At 58.5% G+C, this 25,894-nt stretch overlaps 5 protein-coding genes across 8 annotated transcripts; 3 read left to right on the top strand and 2 right to left on the bottom strand.

The window, feature by feature from the left end:
• The first annotated feature begins 35 nt into the window (after window positions 1-35).
• Window positions 36-5,385, top strand: FNTB (farnesyltransferase, CAAX box, subunit beta). Its single transcript, XM_066320710.1, is given in 14 exon segments — window positions 36-87; window positions 386-492; window positions 495-743; window positions 1,684-1,748; window positions 1,903-1,975; window positions 2,206-2,297; window positions 2,582-2,728; window positions 2,803-2,886; window positions 3,534-3,620; window positions 3,696-3,825; window positions 3,908-4,040; window positions 4,133-4,244; window positions 4,329-4,443; window positions 4,933-5,385. Coding segments are annotated over 14 exon segments (1,542 nt in total). The 5' UTR covers window positions 36-50; the 3' UTR covers window positions 5,044-5,385.
• Window positions 5,381-8,304, bottom strand: MAX (MYC associated factor X). 2 transcript variants are annotated; one of them, XM_066320714.1, is made up of 5 exons: window positions 8,158-8,304; window positions 7,953-7,979; window positions 6,817-6,923; window positions 6,486-6,616; window positions 5,381-6,182 (listed from the first exon to the last, which is right to left on the bottom strand). In XM_066320714.1, exons 1-5 carry the CDS (start codon window positions 8,251-8,253, stop codon window positions 5,998-6,000), a joined length of 546 nt encoding a protein of 181 aa, XP_066176811.1. In that variant the 5' UTR covers window positions 8,254-8,304; the 3' UTR covers window positions 5,381-5,997. The 2 variants fall into 2 exon arrangements, with proteins under 2 accessions (XP_066176811.1, XP_066176812.1); XM_066320715.1 differs by having other exon boundaries at window positions 6,486-6,609; window positions 6,816-6,923; window positions 8,158-8,298.
• Window positions 8,305-8,478: 174 nt separating this feature from the next.
• UNC93B1 (unc-93 homolog B1, TLR signaling regulator) lies at window positions 8,479-12,773 on the bottom strand. Its single transcript, XM_066320707.1, has 12 exons — window positions 12,597-12,773; window positions 11,806-11,897; window positions 11,582-11,723; window positions 11,351-11,504; window positions 11,112-11,273; window positions 10,925-11,048; window positions 10,750-10,843; window positions 10,546-10,670; window positions 10,291-10,473; window positions 9,948-10,221; window positions 9,610-9,728; window positions 8,479-9,516 (listed from the first exon to the last, which is right to left on the bottom strand). The coding sequence occupies exons 2-12, from the start codon at window positions 11,887-11,889 to the stop codon at window positions 9,250-9,252; spliced, it is 1,728 nt and encodes a 575-aa protein (XP_066176804.1). The 5' UTR covers window positions 11,890-11,897; window positions 12,597-12,773; the 3' UTR covers window positions 8,479-9,249.
• A 38-nt stretch (window positions 12,774-12,811) lies between these two features.
• Window positions 12,812-20,356, top strand: LOC136362307 (aldehyde dehydrogenase family 3 member B1-like). 2 transcript variants are annotated; one of them, XM_066320708.1, is made up of 10 exons: window positions 12,812-13,548; window positions 13,987-14,196; window positions 14,546-14,711; window positions 16,769-17,087; window positions 17,207-17,292; window positions 17,487-17,568; window positions 17,727-18,113; window positions 18,293-18,459; window positions 18,635-18,734; window positions 19,817-20,356. In XM_066320708.1, the coding sequence occupies exons 2-10, from the start codon at window positions 14,003-14,005 to the stop codon at window positions 20,008-20,010; spliced, it is 1,695 nt and encodes a 564-aa protein (XP_066176805.1). In that variant the 5' UTR covers window positions 12,812-13,548; window positions 13,987-14,002; the 3' UTR covers window positions 20,011-20,356. The 2 variants fall into 2 exon arrangements, with proteins under 2 accessions (XP_066176805.1, XP_066176806.1); XM_066320709.1 differs by lacking the exons at window positions 12,812-13,548; window positions 13,987-14,196; window positions 14,546-14,711; ... (1 more) ...; window positions 17,207-17,292; window positions 17,487-17,568 and adding an exon at window positions 17,579-17,641.
• A 205-nt stretch (window positions 20,357-20,561) lies between these two features.
• On the top strand, window positions 20,562-25,269 carry LOC136362298 (aldehyde dehydrogenase family 3 member B1-like). Of its 2 annotated transcripts, none has more exons than XM_066320690.1 (10): window positions 20,562-20,727; window positions 20,882-21,041; window positions 21,752-21,862; window positions 21,949-22,069; window positions 22,200-22,285; window positions 22,493-22,574; window positions 22,799-23,185; window positions 23,379-23,545; window positions 23,724-23,823; window positions 25,005-25,269. In XM_066320690.1, the coding sequence occupies exons 1-10, from the start codon at window positions 20,627-20,629 to the stop codon at window positions 25,196-25,198; spliced, it is 1,509 nt and encodes a 502-aa protein (XP_066176787.1). In that variant the 5' UTR covers window positions 20,562-20,626; the 3' UTR covers window positions 25,199-25,269. The 2 variants fall into 2 exon arrangements, with proteins under 2 accessions (XP_066176787.1, XP_066176786.1); XM_066320689.1 differs by having other exon boundaries at window positions 20,879-21,041.
• Window positions 25,270-25,894: the final 625 nt, after the last annotated feature.

The raw sequence follows: 25,894 nt of genomic DNA, 5'->3' as shown, positions 1-25,894 counted from the left end.
AGGGTGGATATGAACTGGCAACATGTGTTGGCAACCGTGGAAAGTCACCCATGTCCTGGGCTGTGTCACTGGCAGCATGGGCAACAGGTGAGAGAGGGATTGTCCTCCTCTACTCCACTCGGGTGAAACCCCACATGGAACACTGTGTCTAGCCCTGGTGTCCTTGTCATGAGAAGGACAGGGAGCTGCTGGAGTGTCTACAGAGTGGAAAAGAGGAGGTGAAGATTGCATATTGGGAAGAAATTCTTTGCTGTGAGGGTGGTGAGGCACTGGAGTGGATTTCCCAGAGAAGCTGTGGCTGCCCCATCCCTGGAAGTGCCCAAGGCCAGGCTGCATAGGGCTTGGAGCAACCTGCTCTAGTGGAAGGTCTCCTCGCCCATAGCAGGAGATGGAACTGGATGGACTTTAAGGTTCTTTCCAACCCAACCCGTGGATTCTATGATGATGCAATCAATGACGTCACATCACGATGACGCAGCGTCCCGGGGGGGTGGGGGGGGGGAATGGCTCCTCCGCGCACGCGCGCCGAGGCTGGGCGTGACAAAGAAAGAAGGGGCGTGGTCAGATTGGAAGGGGCGTGGTCACGTGTGGTGGGCGCGGCCAGGAGCGCGGCCGCGCGTCCCCTCCCGGCCGCCGTCGCCCGCTGCCCCCGCGGCCGCAGCATGGCGGGAGCGGCCCCCGGCCCCGGCGGGCGGCGGCGGCTGCGGGACGATGGGCTGCGGACCTGCACCTCCGCCGAGCAGGTGCCGGGGGATGCCGGGGGGATGCAGGGGGGGGCGTGGAGTGCTGGGGCGGTGGGATGTGGGCTGCCAGGCTGCCGTGGGGCTGGGCTTTGGGGTGCAGTGGAAGTGGGGTCTGGAGTGCGAGGCTGCCGCGGGGCTGGGCTTTGGAATCCATGGAAGTGGGGTTCGGGATGCCGGGCTGCCGTGGGGCTGGGCTTAGGGCTGCTCTGGGACCGGGCTCAGGGGTGCCATAGGGCCGGGTGATCCCTATCCCAGTATCCTTACGCAACTGCTGTCCTCACTCCCCGTGTCACAACCGCCCAGCAGTGTCCAGTGTTTTGGGGGGCCCGGCGGTGCTCCCGCCCGCCAGCCACGGCAGCTTCCGCGGGACACGTCCCGCAGAACCTGTCGGGGGAGGGAGAGGGGTCCTGGAGCAGCCAGACTCTCCCCTCCATCCCTCTGTCTTGACCCAGCCCTGGCAGCTGCCCTGGGTGCTGGAATGGGGTAAAAAGTGGCTTCGAATTTCCCAATCTATGGGGTTCTTGCTCAATTCTGCCCTGGCAGGACACAGTGCCATGAATGCAGGTGCCCATGCGGCCCCTCCTCACCCCTGAGGTTGATCCCAGGATATTTCCTTGAGGATTACTGTGGCTTAGAGTGTCCAAGTCCCCGGTTATCCCAGCGTGAGCAGGAGGGTGTTTTCCATGACAGTCTTGCCATGAACCAAACTCAAGCTGGATTTGTAAAGCAGCACAGGATGGTGCTGGATTCTGGCATAATTTGGGGCACAAAACTCCTGGGAATTCCTACTTTGGTTTTACTGGGTGAGAAGAGGCTGTGAATTGGGTAGACCCCTGGGATGGGGTAGAAGCTGCAGGGCTCAGTGGGGATCATGTTTGGGATGTACAGAGCCGCTTTCCGGAACTTACTGTAGTCTTTATTCCCGTTTTTCCTGGACTAGTCTAAGGTAGAGGACATCGTGCAGGAGGTCTATGATGCCTACAAGACAAACCATCACTCCTCACAGTGAGTATCAAAACTCCCAATAACCATAAATAACTCCTGTCCCAAAAAAGCCATTGACCCCAGTGGGTGCTGCAGTAGGATTCTGCCTCTCCTGCCACTGTCCCCCTGCTTTTTCAGGCCACCCTCCCTGCTCATCCTAGCCTCTGTATTCCAGGTACGTCTTGCAGCGAGAGAAGCACTTCCATTACCTGAAAAGAGGCCTCCGGCAGCTCACTGAAGCCTATGAGGTACCGGGAATGCCGGATATGCCACCTGGAGCCACTGGATGGGGCGAACCCCTCGCCCTGGGGCTGTCACCAGGGCTGTTTGTTGCCGGGGGTTTGCCAGCCTCAGAGTGGACACAGCATTCCCTGTGTGCCCATGCTCATCCCAGAGATGCTCTAGGGGTTCTCTTGGCTGTCTCCTCACTCCTGCCGTGTCCAGTGACATTCCCTGACTGTCTCCTCTGTCCCTGCAGTGTCTGGATGCCAGCCGCCCCTGGCTCTGCTACTGGATCCTGCACAGCCTGGAGCTGCTGGATGAGCCCATTCCTGAGTCGGTGGCCTCTGAGTGAGTGGGGAGAGCTGGGGGACTCCACCATGGGCACTGTCGCTGCTGGCCACCCGCGTGACTCTGGAGGTGCCACCTCCTGCTGTCCCCAGAGCAAAGGAGCGCTTTGTCTCCCTGCCACCATCAATGCCGCCCATTCTTCCGGCGGTTTCCTCGTGACGACGGAGATGGGAGGGTGACACCCCCGGCTTTGACCTCGGGGGGATTCACAAGGCTGGGAGGGGATGTATCACCCCAGCGGGGTGACACAGGTGACACTGACTCCCTTCCCCACCTTCCCACAGTGTCTGCCAATTCCTGAGGCGGTGCCAGAGCCCCCAGGGGGGATTTGGGGGGGGTCCCGGCCAGCACCCCCACCTTGCCCCCACCTACGCCGCCGTCAACGCGCTCTGCATCATCGGCACCGAGGAGGCCTTCGGCATCATCGACAGGTCCGGGGGCCCGGGAGAAGCTGGGTGGGAGATGGGGTGCCTGTCCCCCCTCTCACAGCCACTGGCTCCCGCAGGAAGAAGCTCCTGGAGTACCTGCACTCCCTGAAGCAGCCGGATGGCTCCTTTCTCATGCACGTGGGTGGAGAGGTGGATGTCAGGTGGGTGAGGACTGCATGGGGAGGCTGTTCTGGAGAGCACTGGGCATTTTGGGGAGCCAGTGCTGGAAGTAGATGCTATGGTAGGGGGCTGGTGCCATTCTGGGGGTTCAGGGCTGGGAGCTGGTGATGTTTTTGGGAGGCAGTGTTGTTCTGGGGAGCTGGTGCTATGGTGGGGAGCCACTGCTAATTTGGGGTAGAATTTTGGGGAGTCACTGCTGTTTTGGGGAGCAAGTGCTGGGAACTGGTGACATTCTAAGGAGCCAATGCCATGGCAGGGTGCAGTTTTGGGGGCCCAGTTGTGTTTTGGGGAGCTGGTGGTGTTTTGGGGAGTGGCTGGTGCTGTACTAGAGTATCAGTGCTGTTTTGGGGAGCTGGTACTGTGGTGGGAAGCCAGTGAGCCAGTGCCATGAGGAGGTGTAGTTTTAGGAAGCCAGTGCTATTTTGGGGTGCTGGTGCCATGGCAGGGGATCATTGACACAAGCTACTGCCATGGCAGGGTGCCATTGCAGAGAGCCACTGCTGGATCAGGGACCTTGGGCTGTTTTGGGGAGCCAGTGTAATTTTAGGGAGCTGGTGCTGCTTTGGGGTGCCAGTGCCACATCCCTGAGCACCCATCTCCTGAATGTCTGGGCACCCTTTTCCCCCAGGAGCGCCTACTGCGCCGCCTCAGTGGCCTCGCTGACCAACATCCTGACACCTGCACTCTTCGCTGGGACAGCCGAGTGGATCGCCAGGTGAGATCCGGGGACAGGTGGGGGACATGGGATGACATTCCTGGCATTCCTGCCGCCCTGACCCCGCTCCCACAGGTGCCAGAACTGGGAGGGCGGGATCGGCGGTGTGCCAGGCATGGAGGCGCATGGCGGCTACACTTTCTGCGGCGTGGCCGCGCTGGTCATCCTCAAGCAGGAACATCTGCTGAACCTCCGGAGCTTGCTGGTGAGTGACCCCTCTCCGCAATACTGGAGGTCTCATCCTGCTGGGGATCTTTGGTCCCACACTGGTTCCCATTACCCCACAGCACTGGGTGACTGGGCGGCAGATGCGCTTCGAGGGCGGATTCCAGGGCCGCTGCAACAAGCTGGTGGATGGGTGCTACTCCTTTTGGCAAGCTGGGCTCCTGCCCCTGCTCCATCGGGCACTCCATGCCAGAGGTGAGTTGCCACAGGCTTCCTCTGTCTCCAGAATGGCATCTCGAGGGATTTGACACCTTCTCTGGGGTTTCTTCTCTGGGTTTCCCTTCCAGGGGATCCGGCGCTGAGCATGGCACACTGGATGTTCGACCAGCTGGCACTGCAGGAATACATTCTCCTGTGCTGCCAGTGCCCAGCTGGTGGACTCCTGGATAAGCCAGGAAAGTGAGTGCAGGGGGGACCACAGGGCTGCCTGGCATCAGGGATGCCCAGATGCCCCTCATCATCCCAGCATCTCCTTGCATACAGATCCCGGGATTTCTACCACACCTGCTACTGCCTGAGCGGGCTGGCCATTGCACAGCACTTCGGAAGCGGAGACCTCCACAATGAGGTGGTCCTGGGTATCCCTGAGAATTGCCTGGTAAGTGCTAGGCATTGCTGGGGTGGGCAGGGATGAGCTACCAGCACTCTACAGCACTGAGAAAGGCAGATCCAATGGTAGTGGAAAGAGTTGGGAGTTCAGCCTGGAGAAGAGAAGGCTTCAGGGAGAGCTTAGAGCTGCTTCAAAGGCCTAAAGAGATACAAGGGAGCTGGAGTCAGGCTTCGGACAAAGGCTTGGAGTGATAGGACAAGGGGGAATGGCTCCAAACTGGAAAATGGGAATTTTAGATGAGATATGGGGAAGTTCTTCCCTTTGAGGGTGCTGAGGCCTTGGCGCAGGCTGCCCAGAGGAGCTGTGGCTGCCCCATCTCTGGAAGTGCCCAAGGCCAGGTTGGACCAGGCTTGGAGCAATCTGGGATGACAGAGATTCCCTGTGCACAGTGGATTGGACTAGATGATCCCTAAATTGCCTTGCCACCCAAACCATTGCAGGACTCTGTGATTAACATCCTCCATCTCTCTCCCACAGCAGGCCACACACCCTGTCTATAACATTGCCCCGGAGAAGGTGGCGAGGGCAGTGATGCACTTCCTGCAGTATCCCGTGCCCAGCCTGGATCCAGCATCCGATGCCAAGTAGGGGGGTCCTGCTGCTGGCTCAGGGTGCCGAGCCCCGGGAGCACAGCCCATCCCCGTGGCAGCCTGGCCAGGCAGAGCGAGGTGCTCAGGGTGCTAGCAATACCAAAATCCAGCCTGCTCCGGGCCCGGTGTCCCGCTGCCATCCTGGCCAGAGCCGAGGTGGGACAGGGGCTCTGGCAGAGCTTTTTGGCATCAATAAACCAGGAGTGACACCCGCCGTGTGCTGGTGGCCCTGGGGATGTGGGGCAGGAGGTGATGCCACGTCTGGATCCAGTGGCACCAACTTCCCCCATTCCAAGAACACGCTGTAACCACGGGGGAGGATAAAATAAGTGGAATTTTGGCTTTTTTTGTTTATTATTTATAGTCTTATAGTAAAGGGAAGCCTTAACTTGCAAGACAACTCTGGGCAGTATGTACAACATACCTTAGATCCATGGAATGGCATCAAAATGGGGGGAAAAGGGGCACCTACGGGGCAGGGATGGGCCACTGGAGTTCGGAAAATGCCACGGAGGTTGGGATGGGTCAGGGGAGGGAAGGAGGAGGAGAAGTGGGGAAGGAGCCCCCAAGCCCGGCTCTGTGCTCTGCCGACTTGGGCAGGTGGAGTTGTACACGGAGAAAATAAATAGGGAGATCCCCCCCCAGTGCTTGCTCCTTTTTGGGGGGGGCTGCCCGGCTCCTCCCCGTTCTGGACTGCACTGGTCCCCGGGTATAAATAGAAATGCTCCTATAAAACCAGGAGGGAAGGGGAGGGGGGTCGCTAGCGGAGGGGAGTTGGCGGGGGAGTCTCCCTGACCCCCCCAAGTCCTTCTGCTCGGCCTGGCCGGCTCCCCCCGGGGCCGGCGCGGTTGGAGCAGGGAAGAGGCCGGGGAGGGCTGGGAAGCTGCAGTCCGAGAGCTTCTAGGAGCGGAGGGAGCGAGTCCTGCCGCGGGCCGGGGGGCGGCGCGAGGGCCTAACTGGCCTCCATGCGCAGCTTCTTCCTGTTCTGCGGCTCGTCGGGCTCCGAGTCGGAGCTGGAGTCAGAGCCACCGTCGAAGGCGGAGATGGCGCTGCCCTTGGGGTTGGTGTAGAGGCTGTTGTCCGCGGGATAGCTGGCCTGGAGCTGGGCGCTGGCTCGGGCCTTCTCCAGCGCACGCACTGTAAGGGACGGCACTGTGTCACCCTGGGGCCCAGCCCTGCCTGCAGCCCAGCTCCTGACAGGCCCCAGCTCCCACTGGATCCCAAACTCTTCTGGACCCCAGTTCCCACTGGAGTCTGGACCCTGCCAGATCCTGGTCCTGCCAGACCTCAGCTCTCACCAGATCCCAACTCCCACTGGATCTCCGCTCCCACCGGATCCTGGATTCTGATGGATCATATCCCTGGTAGACCCCAGTGCCCACTGGATCTTGGATCTCAAACCCTGCCAGACCCCATCTCCAGCTGGATCTCAGCTACCACCTTGCTGCTCCAGCAGTGCATTCTGCCGCTTGAGGTCGTCGATGTCCTGCTGGTGTGTGTGGTTTTTCCGACGCATGTACTGGATGTACTCTGTGGCTTTGTCCAGGATTTGGGCCCGGGATGCCTGTTGCAATAGTGGGAAAAGCCAGAGGCAAGATAAAGACCTAGTCCAGGAGGGAAAACTGGAATTTTACCTGCCTCATCCCACCCTGGCTCTGATCCTCACTGGGGACTCCTGTGGCACAAGAGAGCCTTGGGAATGTCCAAAATCGAGAAGCCTGGACCATGGGTGGGTGCTGTCTGTGCTCCCAGCACGCTCCATAAACTCACCTTCTCTCCTTGGAGCGAGGGCACGGAATCTCGCAGGCTGTGGAAGCTATCCTTGATGTGGTCCCTGCGCTTGCGCTCCAGCGCATTGTGATGAGCCCGTTTGTCGGCCTGGGAGATGGGGACAGGGCTGCCACTGGGAGGAGGCCACTACCTGCACCCCTAAAATCCCCTCTGGGAACTGCTGTGGGAGCTCGGCTGAACCTCCAGGGTGGCTCTGTGGCCATGACGCCTCCAGCTGGGCCGCGAGGGCGGGGGAAGGAGGCGGCTCCCGGTGCTTTCGGTTTCCCCAGCTTCCTGCTACCGGGGCAGCTCCGGGCGCCGTGGGTGGGGCACAACACTTTTCCCCCCCCGGAACACGGTCACCTCCTCCCCTGCCTCCCGAACCAACCAGGCACAAGCCCCCTCCATGCCCTCTGTCAACCTCTTGTGGTCCCCCTGTGCCCCCCAAACATAGCCTCACTCCCCCAAATGACTCGGCCCCACACGTAACGCCCCCCAACAACCCTGCTTTACCCCAGAAAGCCTCCCACTCCTCTTCCCCTAAAGAGCCCCTGATCCTTTTCCAGACGACTCCAAGCCTCACTGGTGTCCCTCCCATAAGACCCCCAGCCCCACAGGACACCCCCAAACCCGGCAGCCCCCCCAAAAGACATGACTCCATGGATCCCCTTCCATGTCACAGCCCCCAACCCACGTAAGACCTTCAAGCCCTCAGGTGTCCGCTCCCCAAGACCAAGTCTCCTCTCCGAAAGACCCCCAGCCCTACTGGTGTCCCCTCCTTCCAAGAATCCCATCCCTTCAGGACACCCCCAAGCCCAGATTTCTCCTCCCAAAATCCCCGTCTCCATAGATCCCTCTCCATGCCACAGCCCTCCCAAAGACCTCAGGCCCAAAGGTGTATTCCCCTCAAAAAGACCCCCAACCCCACTGGTGCTCCCCTCGACACCCCCAACCCCAGAGACGCCCCCCCAACATGCCGATCCCCACAGGACGCGCCCCACACCCCCATATCCCCCAAGATCCCTATTCCCCCAGGCCCCTTCCATGTCACCCCCTCCCCAAATCCCGCCCCCCTCAAACCCCCGCCCACGTGCTCCCGATCCCAAGGGCGCTGCGGGGCGGCCCCCAGCGACCTACCGCGGACTGAAACCTCGGCTGCTCCTCCTGAGGAGCCCCGACCCGGGCGAGAAGGAAGAGGAAGAAGACGGTGGGGGGGGGCGCCGCCATATGAAGGAAGAACACACACAAACCAAACATTACCCCATTCCCAGCGCTCCAAAGGTGGGGAAGAGCCACGGGGGGTTATCCCAGGGATTGTCCCTGGGTTGGGGGCCCAACTCACGTCGCTCTCCACCTCGATGTCATCGTTGTCGCTCATCGCTCCCGCCCGGGTGAAGCCGCGGGCCGCGCCGCCACAACAACAGCCCGCACCGCGCATGCGCGGAAGTCGGGGGGGGGCAATGATGGCGCCGAGCGACGCGAACGGTTGCGGGAGTTGTGGTTTGAGTGGGGAGATGGAGGCATCTTCCACGTGGCGCGGACTACAACTCCCGGCGTACATCGCGCGGGGCAGCGCGTAGCACGCCGGGAGTTGTAGTCTCCGCTTCGGGAAGGGGGCGCTGAGGGTGTGCGGCCGGAGGATGGAGGAGGTGAGGTCCAAGGAGATGGAGGGAAGGGATTTATTGAAAAAAAATGGGAATAGGAGGGGTCTGGAAGTCTGCGGGGCCGGCCAGGGGGGCTGCAGGCTAGCGGGGCTCCGGGACAACCTACGGGGGGCTGCAGGGTCTGCCTGGGGTGCGTGTGGGTCTGGTCTGAAGGGCTGTGGGCCAGTTTGGGTGGCGATCTGCCTGGGGGCTCCAGGGTAGCCCTGTCGGGTCTGGGGCTCTGGTTGGGGGCTAATATGGGAGGGCTGGGGGTCTGCCTGCGGTCTGCAGGACATTGTGCAGGGGGGCAAGCCTTGCTAGAGGGTCTGTGCACCTGCTCAGCGGTCTGTGGGCCTCACCTGAGGGGGGCTTTGGCCAAATTTGACAGGGCTGGGACCTGCCTAGGGGGTGTGAGCCTTTTCTGAGGGGCTGTGGATTTGTGTGGGAGCCCTGGGGCTGGCCTGGGGGTCTGCAGGTTTGACCTGAGCACATGCATTTTAATTTTGGGGGCTATGGGCTTGCCTCGGGGGCTGTACCACAATTTGGGGTCTTTGTACCACAATTTGGGGGCTGTAGCTCAATCTGGAGACTACGCACCTGACCTGGAGGGTCCATGGGCTAGTTAGGGGGTCTGTCAGCCAATGTGGGGGGCTGCCTGGGGGCTTTAAGCTTAACTTTGCGGGCTGCAATCCTGACCTGAGGGGATTTGCAGAATTTTGGGCCCACCCAGGGAGAAGCTGTGGAATCCGCTCAAGTGCCAAGAGCAGGATGGGGCCCAGGCCAGGCTGCGCCTATCCCAGCTGCTCCCCGTCCTCTTTTGGCAGCTCATCCTCGCTGGTGGCCTCAGTTGGGTGCCTGTCATTGTCCTCCTTGTCCCCGTCACCATCGGATCCAGTCTCATCCGAGCTGTCCTCCAGGTAGCGATATCCACGTGTTTTATGGCGTGGGCGTGGGATGCGGGGCAGCCGGACTTCCACATTCCGTGCTACCTTCCGCTCCATCCACAGGTATGTCCCCACTGCCACCACCAGCGTCAGCAGCATGATGGACAGCTTGGCCTACGGCACAGGGAATTTTGGGATTGGTGTGAGGGTGTGTCCCCAAAAAGCCTGGAATGTCTCAGAGTGGGCTGGGGCATATCTGGGACTTACCTTCATGGGCAGCCCCGACCACAGGTAGACAGTGAAGATGGCCAGGGCTTGCCACCAGTGGTAGATGGTGAAGATGAAGTCTTGGCGTTCCTTTTTCTTGTACAACATCCCCAGGAGGACTGTGGCAGAGACCGGAATCAGTGTCCCTTTCCTGTGCCATGTCCCCTTGGCATGGGGGACAACCACAGTGGATCCAAGGAGTGAAGCCACAAAATCGTGGTACCAGGGGACATGAGGAGAGGATGTGTGCAAAAACTTGGGACAACCCAGGCTATTTTGGGGACCACCAAAGCGTTTTGGGGACAACTAGGCTGTTTCGGGATTTTCCCGCTACTCACTGCTGATTCCGGTCTTGTTGAGGGCGCTGCCCGTGCCCCAGAATGCGGCAATGCTGTAGAGCAGCGGTGCATGCGGCAGGTGCCGGGGCTCCGGCGCCCAGCAGAAGAGCGTCACCAGGAGTACAGCGTGGATGAAGGCTCCAGCCAGGAGCGGGATCTGCCGGCGCACGCGCAGCATGCACAGGGCCAGGCTGGAGCACGCCGAGGCCGAGAAGCCGTAGGCCATGAGGAGATACGCCAACCTCTCCAGCCCCAGGGAGCAAACGCCGTAGTTCTGCAGCGAGCACAGGCTCAGCATCACCTGTCCCCGCTCCATCACCTCCCACCCCATCACGGATCATACCAGGGAAAATCCAGTGCAGACAAAGAGCACCTCGAAGCCGCTGTAGATGAACAGTGGGAAGAGGTGCCGCAGGCGGTAGTCCCGCATGTGCTTGAAGGGCAGCTGGAAAATGTTGCCCCAGCCAATGCTGCGCATGTCGATCTCCTCCATGGGCCGGTACGCTGCGCCACACAGCACCAGCACCTGCGGAGCACCTGCAGGTGAGGTCCTGCCATCGTCCAGCCCATCTCTGTCCTCTCCCACCCCAGCGCTCACCACCAGCATGGCGAGGAAGGCGGCGGCCATCAACGCGCTCTCCACGATGATGAGGTTGACGCTGCGGGGAAGGCTCTGCAGCACCGTCTTGTTGAAGCCAGGCAGTGTGCCATGGCTCAGGGTCCCTGCCATTGGGGCACAGGCCACGGTTAATCCCGACCAGGGGGCTCCCGATGCCACCCCGCACCTCACCCGCAGCCTCACCACAGTGCTTCACTGCGAAGAGCGTGTGGTTGAGTTGGTAGAGGTAGTTGTTGAGGAAGAAGACCATGGGCATCTGAGCACAGACGAAGCTCAACTACAGGATGTAGAGGGATGCACGCTCAGTGCTGCTGGTGTGGCCCCCCCGGCCCATCCCAACCACCCCACTGGGGCTCACATGGAAGCAGGAGTAGAAGATGGTCTGGAAGACGATGATGTAGGCATTGCAGGCGTCCCGCGGCGCCCGCTGCCTCTCCTGCTCCTCCTTGTAGTTAACGTACTCATAGTACTTCTGGGCCATCCTGCGTGGAGCAGCGGGTTAGCTGGCACCCCTGCACCCCCCACCCATCCCTTCCGATGCCTACCGTGTGATGTAGGTGCCCATGGAGGCCCAGAGGGGCACGATGACCATGCCAATGGCCACCGCAGAGGGCACCAGCGTGTAGTAGCGCTCCCAGTAGTTGCTGGAGACGAAGAGGGCATAGATGCCAACTGCCAGGAACATGGCCCACTTGGTGCCGAAGAACCTGTTGGGTCAAGGAAGGGAAGCGTGGGTGGCCATGCCAGTGAGCCATGCTGGCCAGGAATGGTGGTGAGACCGTACCTGATGAGGATGGGTGTGTAGAGCAGTGCTGCCACGGGTGTGACATTGATGCCCATCAACACCTTGTGGTCAATGTCCTCCAGCCGGATGTTGCTGTATTTCACCTCCCGGTAGGTCTCATCATAGTGAAGGATCAGCTGCATCTGCAGCAGGCCTGGGGAGGTCCAGGGGTGGTCACCTCATGCCCTGAACACCCCAAGTTGTTTTGGGGGTCTCTGGGAAGTCCCATACCCAGGTAGACGCTGTAAGTGAGGGTGCCAGCCAGGCTGGCTGCCACCACATTCTTGATGACACCGAGGCGCTTGCGGCGAAAGTACTTTTGCTCCTCCTCCTCCTCATTGTAGTCAGGGTGAGCACCCACAAAGTCGTCCAGCTGTGGGTGATGCCAGCTGTCAGCCCTTGGGGATGACCACCATGGGCTTGGTTCCCCCCCGTGAGTGTCCCCCTGGTCTCACCTGTGTCTCTGTCCCCTCGGTGCCCAGCCCAGTGCTTGGCACTGTCTTGGCGCCATTCTGGCAGCTGTCGATGTCCTTCTCCATTGGTCTTTCTGGGGGGTCCGGAATGGTATCAGGGTGGGGGGAACCTTGTTGACACCCCAAGTCTTGCACCAGTATGTTTTACACCCCTGTGTCCTGCACACACAAACCCTGTACCCTCATGCCCAGCACCCCTGGCCCTTACACCCCTACATCCAGCACCGTGTACCCATGTACACAGCACCCTCAAGCCTTAAACCTCTGTGCTCTGCACCCCCAGATCCTGCACACGTGGTTTGCACCCCTGTGTTCTGCACCCCTACGCTTTAGATCCTGCACTCCTAAATCCCGCGCCGCCTACCCAGCCCTGCACTCCCCAGAACTGCACCTCTGGTCTCAGCACCCCCAGCCTCCTCACCCTCTCCCCGTCACCCCGACCCCAGCCCCGCTCGCCGATGCCGGAGCTTCTCGGGGCGGGGCGGGGCGGGCGCCTCTTCCTCTTTCGGTTAGCTGGCGGGACGGAGGTGGTTAAAGGGGCCGCTCCCGGACCCCCCATATCCCCCGTTCCCGGACCCTCCTCGGTCCCTGCCCGCACTCCTCCGTGCTCCCCACCCGCGCCTGTTCTCAGCACCCCGACCTCCGCAGCTCTCATCATACCCCAACCCGCACAGCACCCCGACCACCCCGCACAGCACCCATTGCTCCCCCATCGCACAGCGCCCCAGCTCTCTCTCCCCCCTGCCTCCCTGTGACCCCCCCAGCGCTCCCACCGAGCCTCGGAGCGGGTGCTGCCTCCTCGGGGTGCCTCGTGGCACTGGGTGCCCTCCCCTGCCGCTTTCGCTTCCCCTTCCCGGCCCGGGGGATGTGCCAGGGTGCCTGGGCGGGGGGACACCCCAACCGGGGGGTGTAGGGCACCTGCCTGCCCTGGTGTCACCCCAAAGCTGGAGCAGGGAGGGTGCCCGGGTGCGTGGCACGTGTGGGTGCCCCGGGGCAGGGCGGGGGGACTGCTGGGCCGGGCGGATGGGGGTGGCATCTCCGGGGCAGGATCTGGCCCAGCCGGTACCGGGGGATTCTTGAGACGGGACTCTTCGGAGGGTGCTGGTTTCTGCAGGATAGGGGGGATATACAGCGAACAGCCCCAGCAGGGTCTTAGCAGTGGGGCAGGGGCAAAGAACTCCCATCCTGAGGCTGCCCCACACTCCAGGCAATAAAACCCACCCTGGGGTGCTGGAGCAAAGGGCTTTTCCTGGGGATGGTCCTGGGAGCAGGATGAGGGGAGTCTGTTCGTCATGGGAACCCTTGGGAAGCAGGATGAAGGGTGTAAGTGGGAACCACATGAGTCAGGGTGATCCTGGGAGGAGGATAATGGATTTATGTTGATCGTGGAACCCTTGGGAAGCAGGATGAGGGGTGTCTATGCGAACCCCATGGATCAGAGTTGTCACAGGAGCAGGATGAGGGGTGTCTGTGGGTTCTAAATGGGTGAAGGTTCATGGTGGTGGTGTGGTGGCCGTGGGAGTTCCACCGTCCCAAAGGGGAGGTCCCATTCCATCCTATCCCAACCCAAACCTTGTCCCCACTGCCAGCCCCATGGAGGTGGGGCCCAATCCTTCCCGCCCCTTGCCATGGGGCTCGGCCCCACAGCATTTAGGGACCCCCACACTGAGCCTCGGCAGTGCGTACCTGGCCTCGCGCTCCTCCAGCTTCCACACAAGCTCCCAGGTAAGCACTGCGGGGTCCCCAAAACTGGCACTCCCTGCATGGCACCCCTCTGACACCCCCATGCTGGTGGGGGCTGTGGGGCGCAGGGGGGGTTCCCTCGAGGAAGAGTGGGTGTCTGGGCATGGAGAGGGTGACAGATGGGGAGGCTGCAGCGCTGCCCCCCAGATTTGGGGGTGTCTTGTTGCTGATGTGCCCATAGGTGACCTTACATCAGCAAGGCAGCCTGGGCAGGTCAGTGTCCAGAGGATGGTGATTATCCCGGGAATCCCAGGCATCTCCCAGAGCCTCTGGCAGCTGCACTGGGCTGAATCACCCACAACCAGGATGCCCCGAACACCAAGCTGCCCTTCAAAGGTGCCGCGGGTGACTCCTCTTGGGATTGAGCCGGCATCCCCAGCACTTCCCTCCTGGCATAACCCGCGCAGTGTCTCTCCCCAGGGCCATCACGTTCTCCATGGAGACTGGCAGCTCCTTCCAACAGCTTGGCATGCAGCAGGCCCTTGAGCCTCCCAGGCAGCAGCTCCCGGGCTACGGCAAGTGCAGCACCACAGGTGGTGATCCTGGCAAAGATCCTGGAAAAGCTGCTGGGTGCAGTGGAGGCAGCGGGATCGGGAAGGGGCCAGTGCCAATGGTCTGCAGCACTCCGTGGTGAGAACGAGGGGCTGGGGACGCAGGAGGGAGACAGGGAGGTGGGCAGGGGCAGCTGTGGCAGTGCCAGGGCAATGGGGACCCCACGTTAGTGCTGGGGGAAAAGTCTGAGATCTGTGAGCCATCACATCCTAGCATAGTCCAAGGGAGAAAACAGGATCTGCTGGGAATGGTGCTGTGTTGGGCTGCTCCCAGCAGCAAGGGAGACGGGTATATGTGGACTCCCTGCCCTGTCCCCAGAGAATCTGGGTTTCAGTTTGATGGTGGGATGAGATAACGTGGATCTGGGATGACATGAAGCTCTGGGGAGGTAGAATGCAGCTGGGTCTCCTCTGACACCCTGTCCCAGCAGTGGGAACCCCTATGGGGGGCTGGTGAGCCACCTGCGGGCATCCTGGCTCTCTGGGAAGACTCGGCCCATGGAATACCGTGTGGCCCAGCTGGAGGCTCTGGGACGCTTCCTGGATGACAAGAAGCAGGAGATCCTTGAAGCCACTGAATTGGACATGGGCAAGGTAAGAGGGGCTGGGAATTGGGGGCCACTGGCATCACATATCTGAAGTCCTTCATACACCCTTGTCTGGGTATTGCATGCTTGTGAGGGTCTGGGTATAGGGGTGTCCCTTCTTTGGGGTCCTGCTTCCTCCTTGATATGCTCCCAGGCTGGTGCATTTGTAAGTGCTGGATCCTTGCAGATCCAGGGATGGTGGGGGGACAGTGCTGGTGATCCCCTCCCTGGTGCCCTGAGAGCAGGCAATGGCCCTGTTGGCCTGTCGGTGACCAGCCAAGGTGGGAGTATTTCACACTGTGGTCTGCATCCTGAGGGTCTGTGTGACCTCCACAGAGGTGACATCCTGGGCTGCTCCTGGCCAGCCCGGCACGCCCAGGATTACTGGCATTGTGCAATGTGCTGGCACTGCACATTCCTCCCAGGGCCTCCAAGGGACTAGTTTCACTGGCATAGTGGCATGGGCAGGGCTCTGGATATGGCTCAGGGTACTGTAGCATGCCAGGAGCTCCTGGATGATCTACAGGTGAAGTGGGAGCATCGCACTATGGATTCTTCTAGTGGTCTCAGCTCATCATCCCTGGAAGTGTTCAAGGCCAGGTTGGATAGGGCTTGGAGAACCTGGGCTAGTGGAAGATGTCCCTGCCCATGACAGGGCAGAATTGGGTGAACTTTAGGGTCCTTTCCAACCCAAACCATTCCAGAATTATATGATCCTCACCTCTTTGTTTGGCATCAGTGAAGTGTTTGGCCCATGCCCTCAGCAATGTGTTTCCATGTTCTGCCATTTCCCAAGGTTCCTAGTTGCCTTTTTTGTTGGAGGCGTGGCCTTGTCCTTCAGCCAGGCCTTGATAGGCATCAGTGCTCTGAGTGTGTCCATCGTCTTTCCTAATTACGGCTAATTAGATCCGGTTGTCCAGTAATGAGCTTGTTATGCAGCCAGGCCCTCATAGCTAGATGGACACTTCATCTGCTCTTACGTAGCTGAGGTGGTGTCTCACCTCCAGCGGTGCTGGTTCCTCTCTGGTGACAATTGGTGGCACTTGGATGACCTCAGACTTAATGTCCTATCTCACAACCTTTGTATCCCATCAAAATTCTTAATGAACCGTCATCTTCCTCATCCTGGTGATGCCATCTCATCCTGGCTTGAGAACAGCCCCGTTGCCTCACCCGATTATCTCATGTGCTTGCTGAGCCTTCATGTCTAAGAGGGTCCTTGCACCACCTGGCAGCTGCATTTTGGGGACCTGAAGGTCTCTTGGTGGTAGAAGATCCTGGGAATCAGCAACAGCCTTCCCAACCCCAAAGTGGTGTGGGAATGGGAGGAAGACTCCAATCCAGGGATGTTTTTGGGCTGTAGGAGTCCAAAATATGATGTTGCAGTACAGGAGCTTTTTCCCCCCAGCTCTCCACGGTCATGAAGGGGCTCCACTGAGGCAGCTGGGCTATCCCTGGTGTCTTCACACTTCTCCTGCAAGAATGATATGATACTAACTTTTGCTCTGCAGCGATGGAAAGGACCCACTTCTCCATCACAAGGGGTTTAATTAAGCTGTGGTTCTTATTGCTTCCCTTTAGTCAAGATCTTAAGATGTTGACTAAACTTAAGACTAAAAGGTGCAGCTTTTGTCAACGGGTGGAAGGGAGCTCTGGGCTTTGCTTCCAGCTTGAATATCCAAGTTATCAGGATGCCTTCCACTAGGACCGGGTCTTCAGGAGCTCTGGTGACATTGCTTGAGTGTCTCCTTGGCTCAGGGCTCTGTTGCCAGTTCACAGTGCTGAGCTCAGAAATTTGTTAGACACCTTGAAAATGTTCAGTTTTGGGTTTTTTTTTCCTTCTGGCCAAATAACTATTTTCATTAAATTTCTGGGATACAGATATTCCCTTGGGAGTTACAGGAGGTGATGGAAACTTCTGCTGAAGAGATCCTCTTGCTATTCATGTTTGGAAGAGGGGAGAGATGCCTCCTGGGGTGGTGGGGTTTGAGTTGGGGTGATGGGGTCTGTGTTAGGGTGACAGGGTCATTGTTGGGGTGGCACTTCCATTATGTCTGTCCCCAGCCGTCCTTCGAGGCTTTCTTCACTGAGATCCTCCTCTGCAAGAATGAGCTCAATGTCACCCTCAACAACCTGTGCAACTGGATGAAGGATGAGCATGTGGACAAGAACCTGGTAAGAAGGAAGCTCTGGGAAAAGGGAAGCAGTGGAGAGGGATTGCTGGTGGGTAAGGCAGTGCTGAGGTCATGTTCCTCCTTGAAGGTGATGCAGCTGGACTCCGCCTTCATCCGCAAGGACCCCTATGGGGTGGTGCTCATTATAGCACCCTGGAACTACCCCATCCACCTCTTCCTGGTGCCCCTCATTGGGGCCATCGCTGCAGGTGAGCCCAAACTCCCAGTCCCCTAGCCTGGAAGTGCCAAAGTGCCCCAGGGGTCTCATCCCCAGAAGGGCTGCCTGTCACCATGTCACTGTGCTGATGTCTTCTTCATCTTCCTCCAGGGAACTGTGCCATCATCAAACCCTCAGAGATCTCCAAGAATACAGAGAGACTCGTTGCTGAAACGCTGAGCTGTTACCTGGACAATGTGAGAAGCCCTTGTTGTCCTTGTCTGTTGTTCCTGGGCCATGGTGTTCCTAATGCTGCCTCACACCCACCATCCCCACACACCATCTATGTGCAGAACTTCTCCCTCTACACTTAGCCAGCCTCCCAGCTTCCTAGGATGCTGTTGGTGGGGATAGATGGTGACACAAGGGGATTTTTTTTGTTTCCTTGCAGGACTGTTTTGCTGTAGTAACCGGCGGCGTGCCAGAGACCACCAGGCTGCTGGAGAACAAGTTTGACTACATCTTCTTCACTGGTACGTCCCATGGGACAGAGCAGAGCCCTGCCTGGATATGGTGCCAGGATCTGTTGGAGGATGTGTATCTGAGGTCTGTCAGGACTCAGTGCCACATCCCAGAGCCGTGCGATGGCTGGTGGGATTCCCACCTCAATCCACGTTTTCCCTGCCTGCAGGCAGCCCCCCAGTGGGGCGGATCGTGATGACGGCCGCTGCCAAGCACCTGACACCGGTGACGCTGGAGCTGGGGGGCAAGAACCCCTGCTACGTGTCTGACACCTGTGACGTGACCAACGTGGCGCGGCGCGTGGCCTGGGGCCGCTTCTTCAACGCGGGGCAGACCTGCATCGCGCCCGACTACCTGCTCTGCACCATAGAGATGCAGGAGAAGCTCATGCCCGCCCTGCGTGAGGCCATCACCGAGTTTTTTGGCCCCAACCCCCGAGAATCCCCGGATTTTGGCCGCATTGTGAGTGACAAGCAGTTCCGGCGCCTCCGGGCGCTGCTGTGCAGCGGGCGCGTGGCCCTCGGGGGACAGACGGACGAGGCAGAGCGCTACATCGGTGAGCCTTGGCGGTCACTCACACCTTGGTGACTGCACTGGGGGTTTTCAGGGGGTCTTCACACAGAGGGGAGGCTCTAGAGGGAAAAGAGTTTTAGGGGTGCTTAAAAGGGGTCCCAAGGGGAGGTTTCATCTCTGATCTCTATGCCTGGCTGATGCTGTTGGGTCTCCTCTCTGCAGCTCCCACGGTGCTGGCGGATGTGCTGCCCTCAGACCCTGCCATGCAGGAGGAAGTCTTTGGACCCATCCTGCCCATTGTGGTCATTGCCAACATGGATGAAGCCATTGACTTCATCAACGCACGGCCGCGGCCCTTGGCCGTCTACGCCTTCTCCTGCGACAGCAAGGTGTGTCTGTGGAGCAGAAAAAGTGGGGAGGGCAATCAGGGACCACCTCCACGAGCCCCAGGACATGAGGCTCTAAGACATCTGAAGCCCAAACACTCTGGAAACATCCAGTAGGTAAACTGGGTAAGGTTTGCCAAGTGCAAGCTCCTCATCTACCTTCTCTGCTCCCTCCCAGATAGTGAACCAGGTCCTGGAGCGGACGAGCAGTGGTGGTTTCTGTGGCAATGACACCCTGATGCATGTGACACTGACCTCGCTGCCATTTGGAGGCATTGGTAGGTCCAAAATCCCCAGTCCTGGCCATTGGGAGCCAGGTGTGATCCATGGCCTGAGCCATGGTGAGGAATGTGAGTTTCCTTCTGCAGCCTGTGTGGTGCTGGGCTGGATCCCTAATGTCCCTCGGGAGCCAGGTTGTACCTTCATTCCAACTTTTAGTACAAAATAGTAGGAACAAAACACTTATGAAAACCTGAGAACCTGTTACAAGGTCTTGGAGATCCTCATTGGAGAAGAAATTTTTGGTGTCCAGAGGCACCAGTTTTTGTTTTCTCAGGTGAAAAGTGAGGCTGCTCAGCCCTAGGCTGTGGGTGCAGCATGGTCCAGGGATACAGGAATAGAGGAATGTTGTTTCCCAGAATACTTCCCCATGTCTTGATCTCTTCCCAAAATATTTCTGGGATAAGTCCTTTTATTTGGTGCTACCCTTGCTCAGCATCTCTGTCGGGGCTGGCACATGAGTCAGACATAATGAAACACCCAGACAATTAATTCCTCACCTGCCTGTGGCTTAGGGAACAATTTTTTGTACTTCTCATTCTGTAACTTATCTTAATTGGGAATGAATCAGACCAACTACCTTCAATTATCAGGTAAAGCCACTTTAGAGCAGGTGAAGGGGCTGAAGTCATTGGGGTGAGATGGCCCCAAAGCTTCCAAGGGAAGTCACTGTTAACCTCCAGTTAAACCAGCCACAGGAACTGAGAGAACTGGTGTAGCCAATGCGGCTACAGGTTTTTAGAGTTCTGAAAAAAAGGTTGAACAGCTCCAACCATGGGGAGATACAGGGGAGCATCATGGAGGGAAATCAAGATTGCAGAACCCAGCAATGCTTGTGCAGATGAATGGAGGCCCCAGTGTCTCCTTTTTACCCATCTCCAAACTGCTGAGCTGCAGCAGGCTTGGCTGGACTGAGCATCCATATACCTGGAGGAGGCACTGGAAAAATGGAATTCCTCCACCATGTTGGTGCTGCTCAGAAAATCCTGTAGGTGTCTTTTTCCCTTGTTTTGTTGCTTGGAGAAGGCATCATCAGGGGCAGAGTCCTGTCCTAAGCATGGACCTGTCCTGTGTGTTGCAGGGAACAGTGGCTTGGGAAAATACCATGGGAAGTTCACCTTTGACACCTTCTCCCACCACCGTGGCTGCCTGCACCGGAACATGGGGCTGGAGACGCTCAACACCCCACGCTACCCCCCCTACACCCAGCAGAAGTTGGGGCTCCTCACCACCACCTTTGAGGTGAAGCGCAGGGGCACCTGCACCCTGCTCTGAGCCTGCCATCTCCTGCTCTGAGGATGCCACAGAGTCAGCATGGAGAACTGGGATTGTCCCCCTCTCCCTTTTCATTACACTTCCTCACATGTCCTTTGCCTCTCTGGAGCATGTTGGACAGCTGGGATGGACATCGCCTTGTGGCCTCTACTCCGAACCATTTTCCAGGACACAGTTGAAACAACCAGAAACCTTTTCTCACTCCAAACCTTTCTGGTGGAGAAGCGCTCCCATCAGCCCTGTCCCCTCACACGGACATTTCCTTTGGAATGAACCTCTCTCCCTCCTTGCTGTTGCTCTTTGCTCCCTGTAACTCTGCCTATAGTAAAGACTGCATAAAACTCTCTCCCAGCCTCTCTTTGTGCCTCCCTCTTCTGGTTTGCGGGGTGCTGGGAGGGTTGTGGGGGCATTTCCCATCCCAAGCAGTTTTAGCTGGAATGGAGCCAGCAGTGACGTTTGGCAGGGCAGGGAGCCAAAGGTCAGAGCAGGCGGCCAAGGGTCAGGGCAGGCGGCCAAGGGGCAGGGCAGGAAGCTGGCAGCCACCGTGTCAGCCGAGAAGAGGGAAGCTGTGGTTGCCAAGCCCAGCGCAAACATCCCGCACCACGCCTGTGGGAGCATGGAGACCGGAATGGTTGTCCCGCAGCTCCCTGAGAGCGAGGCCAGGAGAGCCCCCGAGGGTGATGGTGGGAGCTTGAATGTGGATGGTGATGTCACGAGGTGAGAGTGTGGGGGGACAGAGGGATGGCAGGAGGGGTCCCGCTGCTCCATCCTCTCTCTGGAGTGGCAGTTGGATGCTGGGCTGGGGGGATGCAGAGCCCTGAGGAGCTGGAATGGGGCTGGTGTCCCTCTAACAGCCCTGTCTCCTCAGCAGGAATCCCTTTGCAGGGCTGGTGAGCCACCTGCGGGCATCCTGGCTTTCGGGGAAGACTCGGCCCATGGAATACCGCATGGCCCAGCTGGAGGCTCTGGGACACTTCCTGGATGACAAGAAGCAGGAGATCCTAGAGGCCACTGCCTCTGACTTGGGCAAGGTGAGAGGGGACAGGAACTTGGTGGCCAGAGGAGCTGAGGGGCTCCCACAGCCCAGCTGGGGGTGCTTTGTCCTCCTCTCATCGGGTTCTCCAGCCCTGCCTGGGCTCTGTCCCGGGCTCACGGCCTCTGGATTTGGGAGACCAAGGTGAAGCATATCCCAGTCACCATCCTCCAGAGTCCTTCCCTGCTCTGCCATAGACAGAGGGGGCTGTGGGGAGCCCCTTGACATGGATAGCCATTCCCACACCCACCAGCCTCAGGTTCCCTCTACCTGGGCAGGTTAACCCGATTTCTGTCCCTGCTCCCTGCCCTGAACTTCCCACCCGATGTCACCCCCTTCCCTCCTGCAGGGCTCACCCAGGCTGCGACTCCCCAAGCCTGGATTTCCTGGCTCTGCAGCCACAGCCTTAATAACACCATGTAGGTGTTAGGGCTCACCATCTCCTCCAACCTAGTCCCTTCGGACACCCTCTCCATTCTTTCTGTTGTCTGGATGAATGGGATCTGCATATTTTTCCCTATTTTTAAGCAATCAATGCTTAAAAAACCATGTCCGGACACAGGGGGGACTCAATACCCTTAGGGATTGAAATCCAGCATGGGATAAAGAGGGCTGCAGTCTCCAAATCCTGGGCAAAACACTATGGAGTGTCGGGATAAGGGCTGCAGGACATGCCAAGGTGACATGTTGCATCATTGGTATCTGCAGCCACCCTTTGAAGCCGAATTATCTGAGATCTTCCTGTGCAAGAACGAGCTCCATGAGACCCTGAACAACCTGTCCCGCTGGATGAAGGATGAGCATGTGGACAAGAACCTGGTGAGAGGGAAGAGGAGAGAGAGGATGGGAGGCAGAGCTGGGTGGGATGGTGCAGGGTGGGAGCTGACGTGGTGGGTGTCTCACAGGCAATGCAGCTGGACTCTGCCTTCATCCGCAAGGACCCCTATGGGGTGGTGCTCATTATAGCGCCCTGGAACTACCCCATCCACCTCTGCCTGGTGCCCCTCATCGGGGCCATCGCTGCGGGTGAGCTCAAACTCCCAGTCCCCTAGCCTGGAGGATCCCAGCAGTGCCGAGCACCGGTGAGGGTACCTTGTCCATAGAAGAGCTGGCTGTCACCATGTCACAGCTCCAACATCCTGTCTGTCTTCCCCAGGGAACTGTGTCCTTGTCAAACCCTCGGAGGTATCCAAGAAGACAGAAAGAATCGTGGCAGAAGCGCTGCCTAGCTACCTGGATAAGGTGGGACACTCTTCCCCATTCCTTGGGGCATGGCTGGGGCACCCCTGCAGACACAGAACCGTGCTCTGTGCCTGCCTCACACACCACCTCTGATTCCACATACTGTCAAACTTCCTTCCTCCATGCCCAGCCAGTGTCTCAGCCTCCCAGGATTCTATTGGTGGGGACAAACGGTGACAGGAGAGGGCCTTTCTCATTTCCTTGCAGGACTGCTTTGCTGTGGTGACCGGTGGTGTGTCAGAGACCACCAGGCTGCTGGAGAACAAATTTGACTTCATCTTCTTCACTGGTACGTCCCATGGGACAGAGCAGAGCCCTGTGTGGATTTTGTGTGAGAAGGAAGATGGATTCCCTCCAGACATCCATGCTAAGAAGGCAGGGATTGGATTAGAGATGTGTGCCAGGATCTGTTGGAGGATCTGGGACGTGCTTCTGAGGTCTGGCAGGACTCAGTGCCACATCCCAGATGGCCGGTGGGATTCCCACCTCAATCCACGTTTTCCCTGCCTGCAGGCAGCCCCCCAGTGGGGCGGATTGTGATGACGGCCGCTGCCAAGCACCTGACACCAGTGACGCTGGAGCTGGGGGGCAAGAACCCCTGCTACGTGTCTGACACCTGTGACGTGACCAACGTGGCGCGGCGCGTGGCCTGGGGCCGCTTCTTCAACGCGGGGCAGACCTGCATCGCGCCCGACTACCTGCTCTGCACCATAGAGATGCAGGAGAAGCTCATCCCAGCCCTGCGTAAGGCCGTTGATGATTTCTATGGCCCCAACCCCCGAGAATCCCCGGATTTTGGCCGCATTGTGAGTGACAAGCAGTTCCAGCGGGTGCAGAGACTGCTGGGCAGCGGGCGCGTGGTCATCGGGGGACAGACGGACGAGGCAGAGCGCTACATCGGTGAGGCTTGGGGGTCACTCACATCTCCATCCCTGGATGGAGTGCATTTCAGGTTTGGAGAAGATTATAACAGGAACTGGGCGCTTGGCCAGGAAGGCGGCCTTTTGTACAGGAGATGGGTCCTGGGGGGACAACCAAAGTTTCTTCTCTGACCTCTGTGCCTGGCTGATGCTGTTGGGTTTCCTCTCTGCAGCTCCCACAGTGCTGGTGGATGTGCAGCCCTCGGATCCCATCATGCAGGAGGAGATCTTCGGGCCCATCCTGCCCATCGTGGTCATCGCCAACATGGATGAAGCCATTGACTTCATCAACAGCCGGGAGCGGCCCCTGGCCCTCTACGCCTTCTCCTCTGATGACAAGGTAGAGCCAAGGCAGGACTACACCTGCCCAGTGCTCCTTGGCAGCTGTATCCAGCAACGTTTGTGCTCCAAGTGTTTCCCTTACAGCACAGAGCCCTAGTTAGGGGGCTTGGATTGTGTCTGGAAGTAGGGGAATGGAGTAGGAGACCCATGTCCCATCTTCTTTGTGTCAATCTCAGGTGGTGAACCAGGTCCTGGAGCGGACAAGCAGTGGTGGCTTCTGTGGCAATGACACCCTGACGCATGTGACACTGACCTCGCTGCCATTTGGAGGCATTGGTAAGTATTAAATCCCCAGTCCTGGCCATTGGGAGCCAGGTGTGATCCCACCCACGGTCAGGAAGGGTCTCGGGAGGAACTCTCAGCTCCACAGGGCTCGGTAGTCCATAGGGTAATTCTCCTCCAGAAGCCCTTTGCTTCACCTTAGGCTCTTGGGCTTTGCTGGACACCTATGGAGCACCCTGAGGTTCTTCCTCTCTGTACTCCCCATCCCAAGCTCTGTGTTCCCTGGATCCACAGAAATGTCTTGCTTAAAACATAGGGAATCAGGGCTTGAAGCAACCCGGTCTAGTGGAAGGTGTCCCTGCCCAGGGCAGGAGGGTGGAACTGGATAATCTTTAAGATCCTTTCCAACTCAAACTATTCTGGGATTCCATGATGGAGACACCCACTTTTTATGGGATAACCTCCACTACCAGCTCCTCTTTTCCACCTTTTTTCCTCTCTTCCCACTCAGCTGGCCAGGAGGCATCAGTGACCTCCCTGGAGCTGCTGATGTGTAAAGTACTGAACCCAGCATATCACCCCAACCACGATTACCATTTTATCAGGACTGTCTCGGGCTGACTCATGGGATTTTATCCCATCTGTTATCAAATGATGTGTGGATTTTGTTATTTTTTGCCAGCCTGCCTGGCTTTCCTGTGCTTGTTCCTGGCCAGCCAGTTTCCACCTCCCAACATTCATCCACGATGCTGGGTCCCACCTCACCAAAAGCATCTTGGTCATTTTGCCTCTCCACCCCTGCAGCCTGGCCCCCTTGCAGCAGGGCTGGATCCAGCATGCATGGGATGTCTTTTGGAGGGTATTCCTGTGGCAGGGAAGGTCATCTGGTGGGAGCATCTTGTTGCTGTGGTCACCTCATCAGTGACACCCTTCCAGCTGCTAAATATGTTAATTGAAACGGTAAAATCCACTGATAAGAGGGTTTTGGGAATCTCTCCACTTCCCAGACTTCCCAGACTAATTTTCCCACTCCAAACATCCACTTGGGTGTGCACTAGGTCACCTCCGTGGTCCTCTTTGGGTCACATTATTGGGAAGCTCATCTATGGCTTGGAAAGCAGCTGGATGAAGTCATGGTGCCACTTTTACAGAGCTGGGAGCTCAATTTGGGGTTCTTTGACCCAAAGGATGGCCAGATCCAGCTACACACCAGGGCCTTGTGCTGTGTATTCCAGGGAACAGCGGCCTGGGAATGCACCACGGGAAATTCAGCTTTGACACCTTCTCCCACCACCGTGGGTGCCTGAAGCGCGGGATGGGCTGGGAGCCCCTCAACGCCCCGCGCTACCCCCCGTACAGCCAGCAGAAATTTGGGGTCATCCGGGCCGCTTCCAAGGTCACACGTAAGAATGACTGTACCCTGCTCTGAGGGTCTCCCCACTCAGCACATCTCCTGCTGCTGGTCCCGGTGCCCAGGTGCAATGAAAAGGTGTTTCTCCACATCCTGTGTGCTTCCCTTTCACTTCCCTGCACCCTTGCTCCCCACAAAAGTTCCTTGACCCCTACATCCCCCTCCATCCCAGTCCCACATCCCTCTTTTTTTGGCTCTTTGGGGCTTTATTTCCACACCAGAGCAGAGATGTGTACTGTCTCAAGAAGGTCCACAATTCCCTGATTCCAGATCCTTGAGTTGGGGTGATCCTGATTTCTCCTGCTCTATGATCGCAGCTTCCTTTGCGCCATGATCTGTGTTCTTTGCCCCGTGTTCCCAGTTTCTCCTGCTCCATGATCCCAAGTTTCCTTTGCCCCGTGATCTCACGTGTCCTTTGCCGCGTGTTCTCGTTTATCCTGCCCCATGATCCCAGTTTCCTTCGCTCCGTGCTGCTCCATTTTGGGGGGCTGGTTGTGCCGGTAGAGGGATCCCCATTCCTGCTGGGCTGTGGGTTGTCCTGGCGGAATCCCACGGGGATCTCCCCAGGTGGGCCGATGCAAAGAACTGGACGAGGGACTTGAGATAAAGACGGTTTAATAGGGAAAGGGAAACGCCCCCGGTGCTCGCCTCCAGGGACCGTGCCGGGGCTGCGGGGTCGGGGCCAACGCTGAGCCCACCAGAGGCGGAGCCGGG

This window comes from Sylvia atricapilla, chromosome 6 (assembly GCF_009819655.1).
Source record: "Sylvia atricapilla isolate bSylAtr1 chromosome 6, bSylAtr1.pri, whole genome shotgun sequence".
NCBI lineage: Eukaryota > Metazoa > Chordata > Aves > Passeriformes > Sylviidae > Sylvia > Sylvia atricapilla.
The sequence above is the reverse complement of the archived record's forward strand: the minus strand, read 5'-3'. Positions and strand labels throughout refer to the sequence as shown.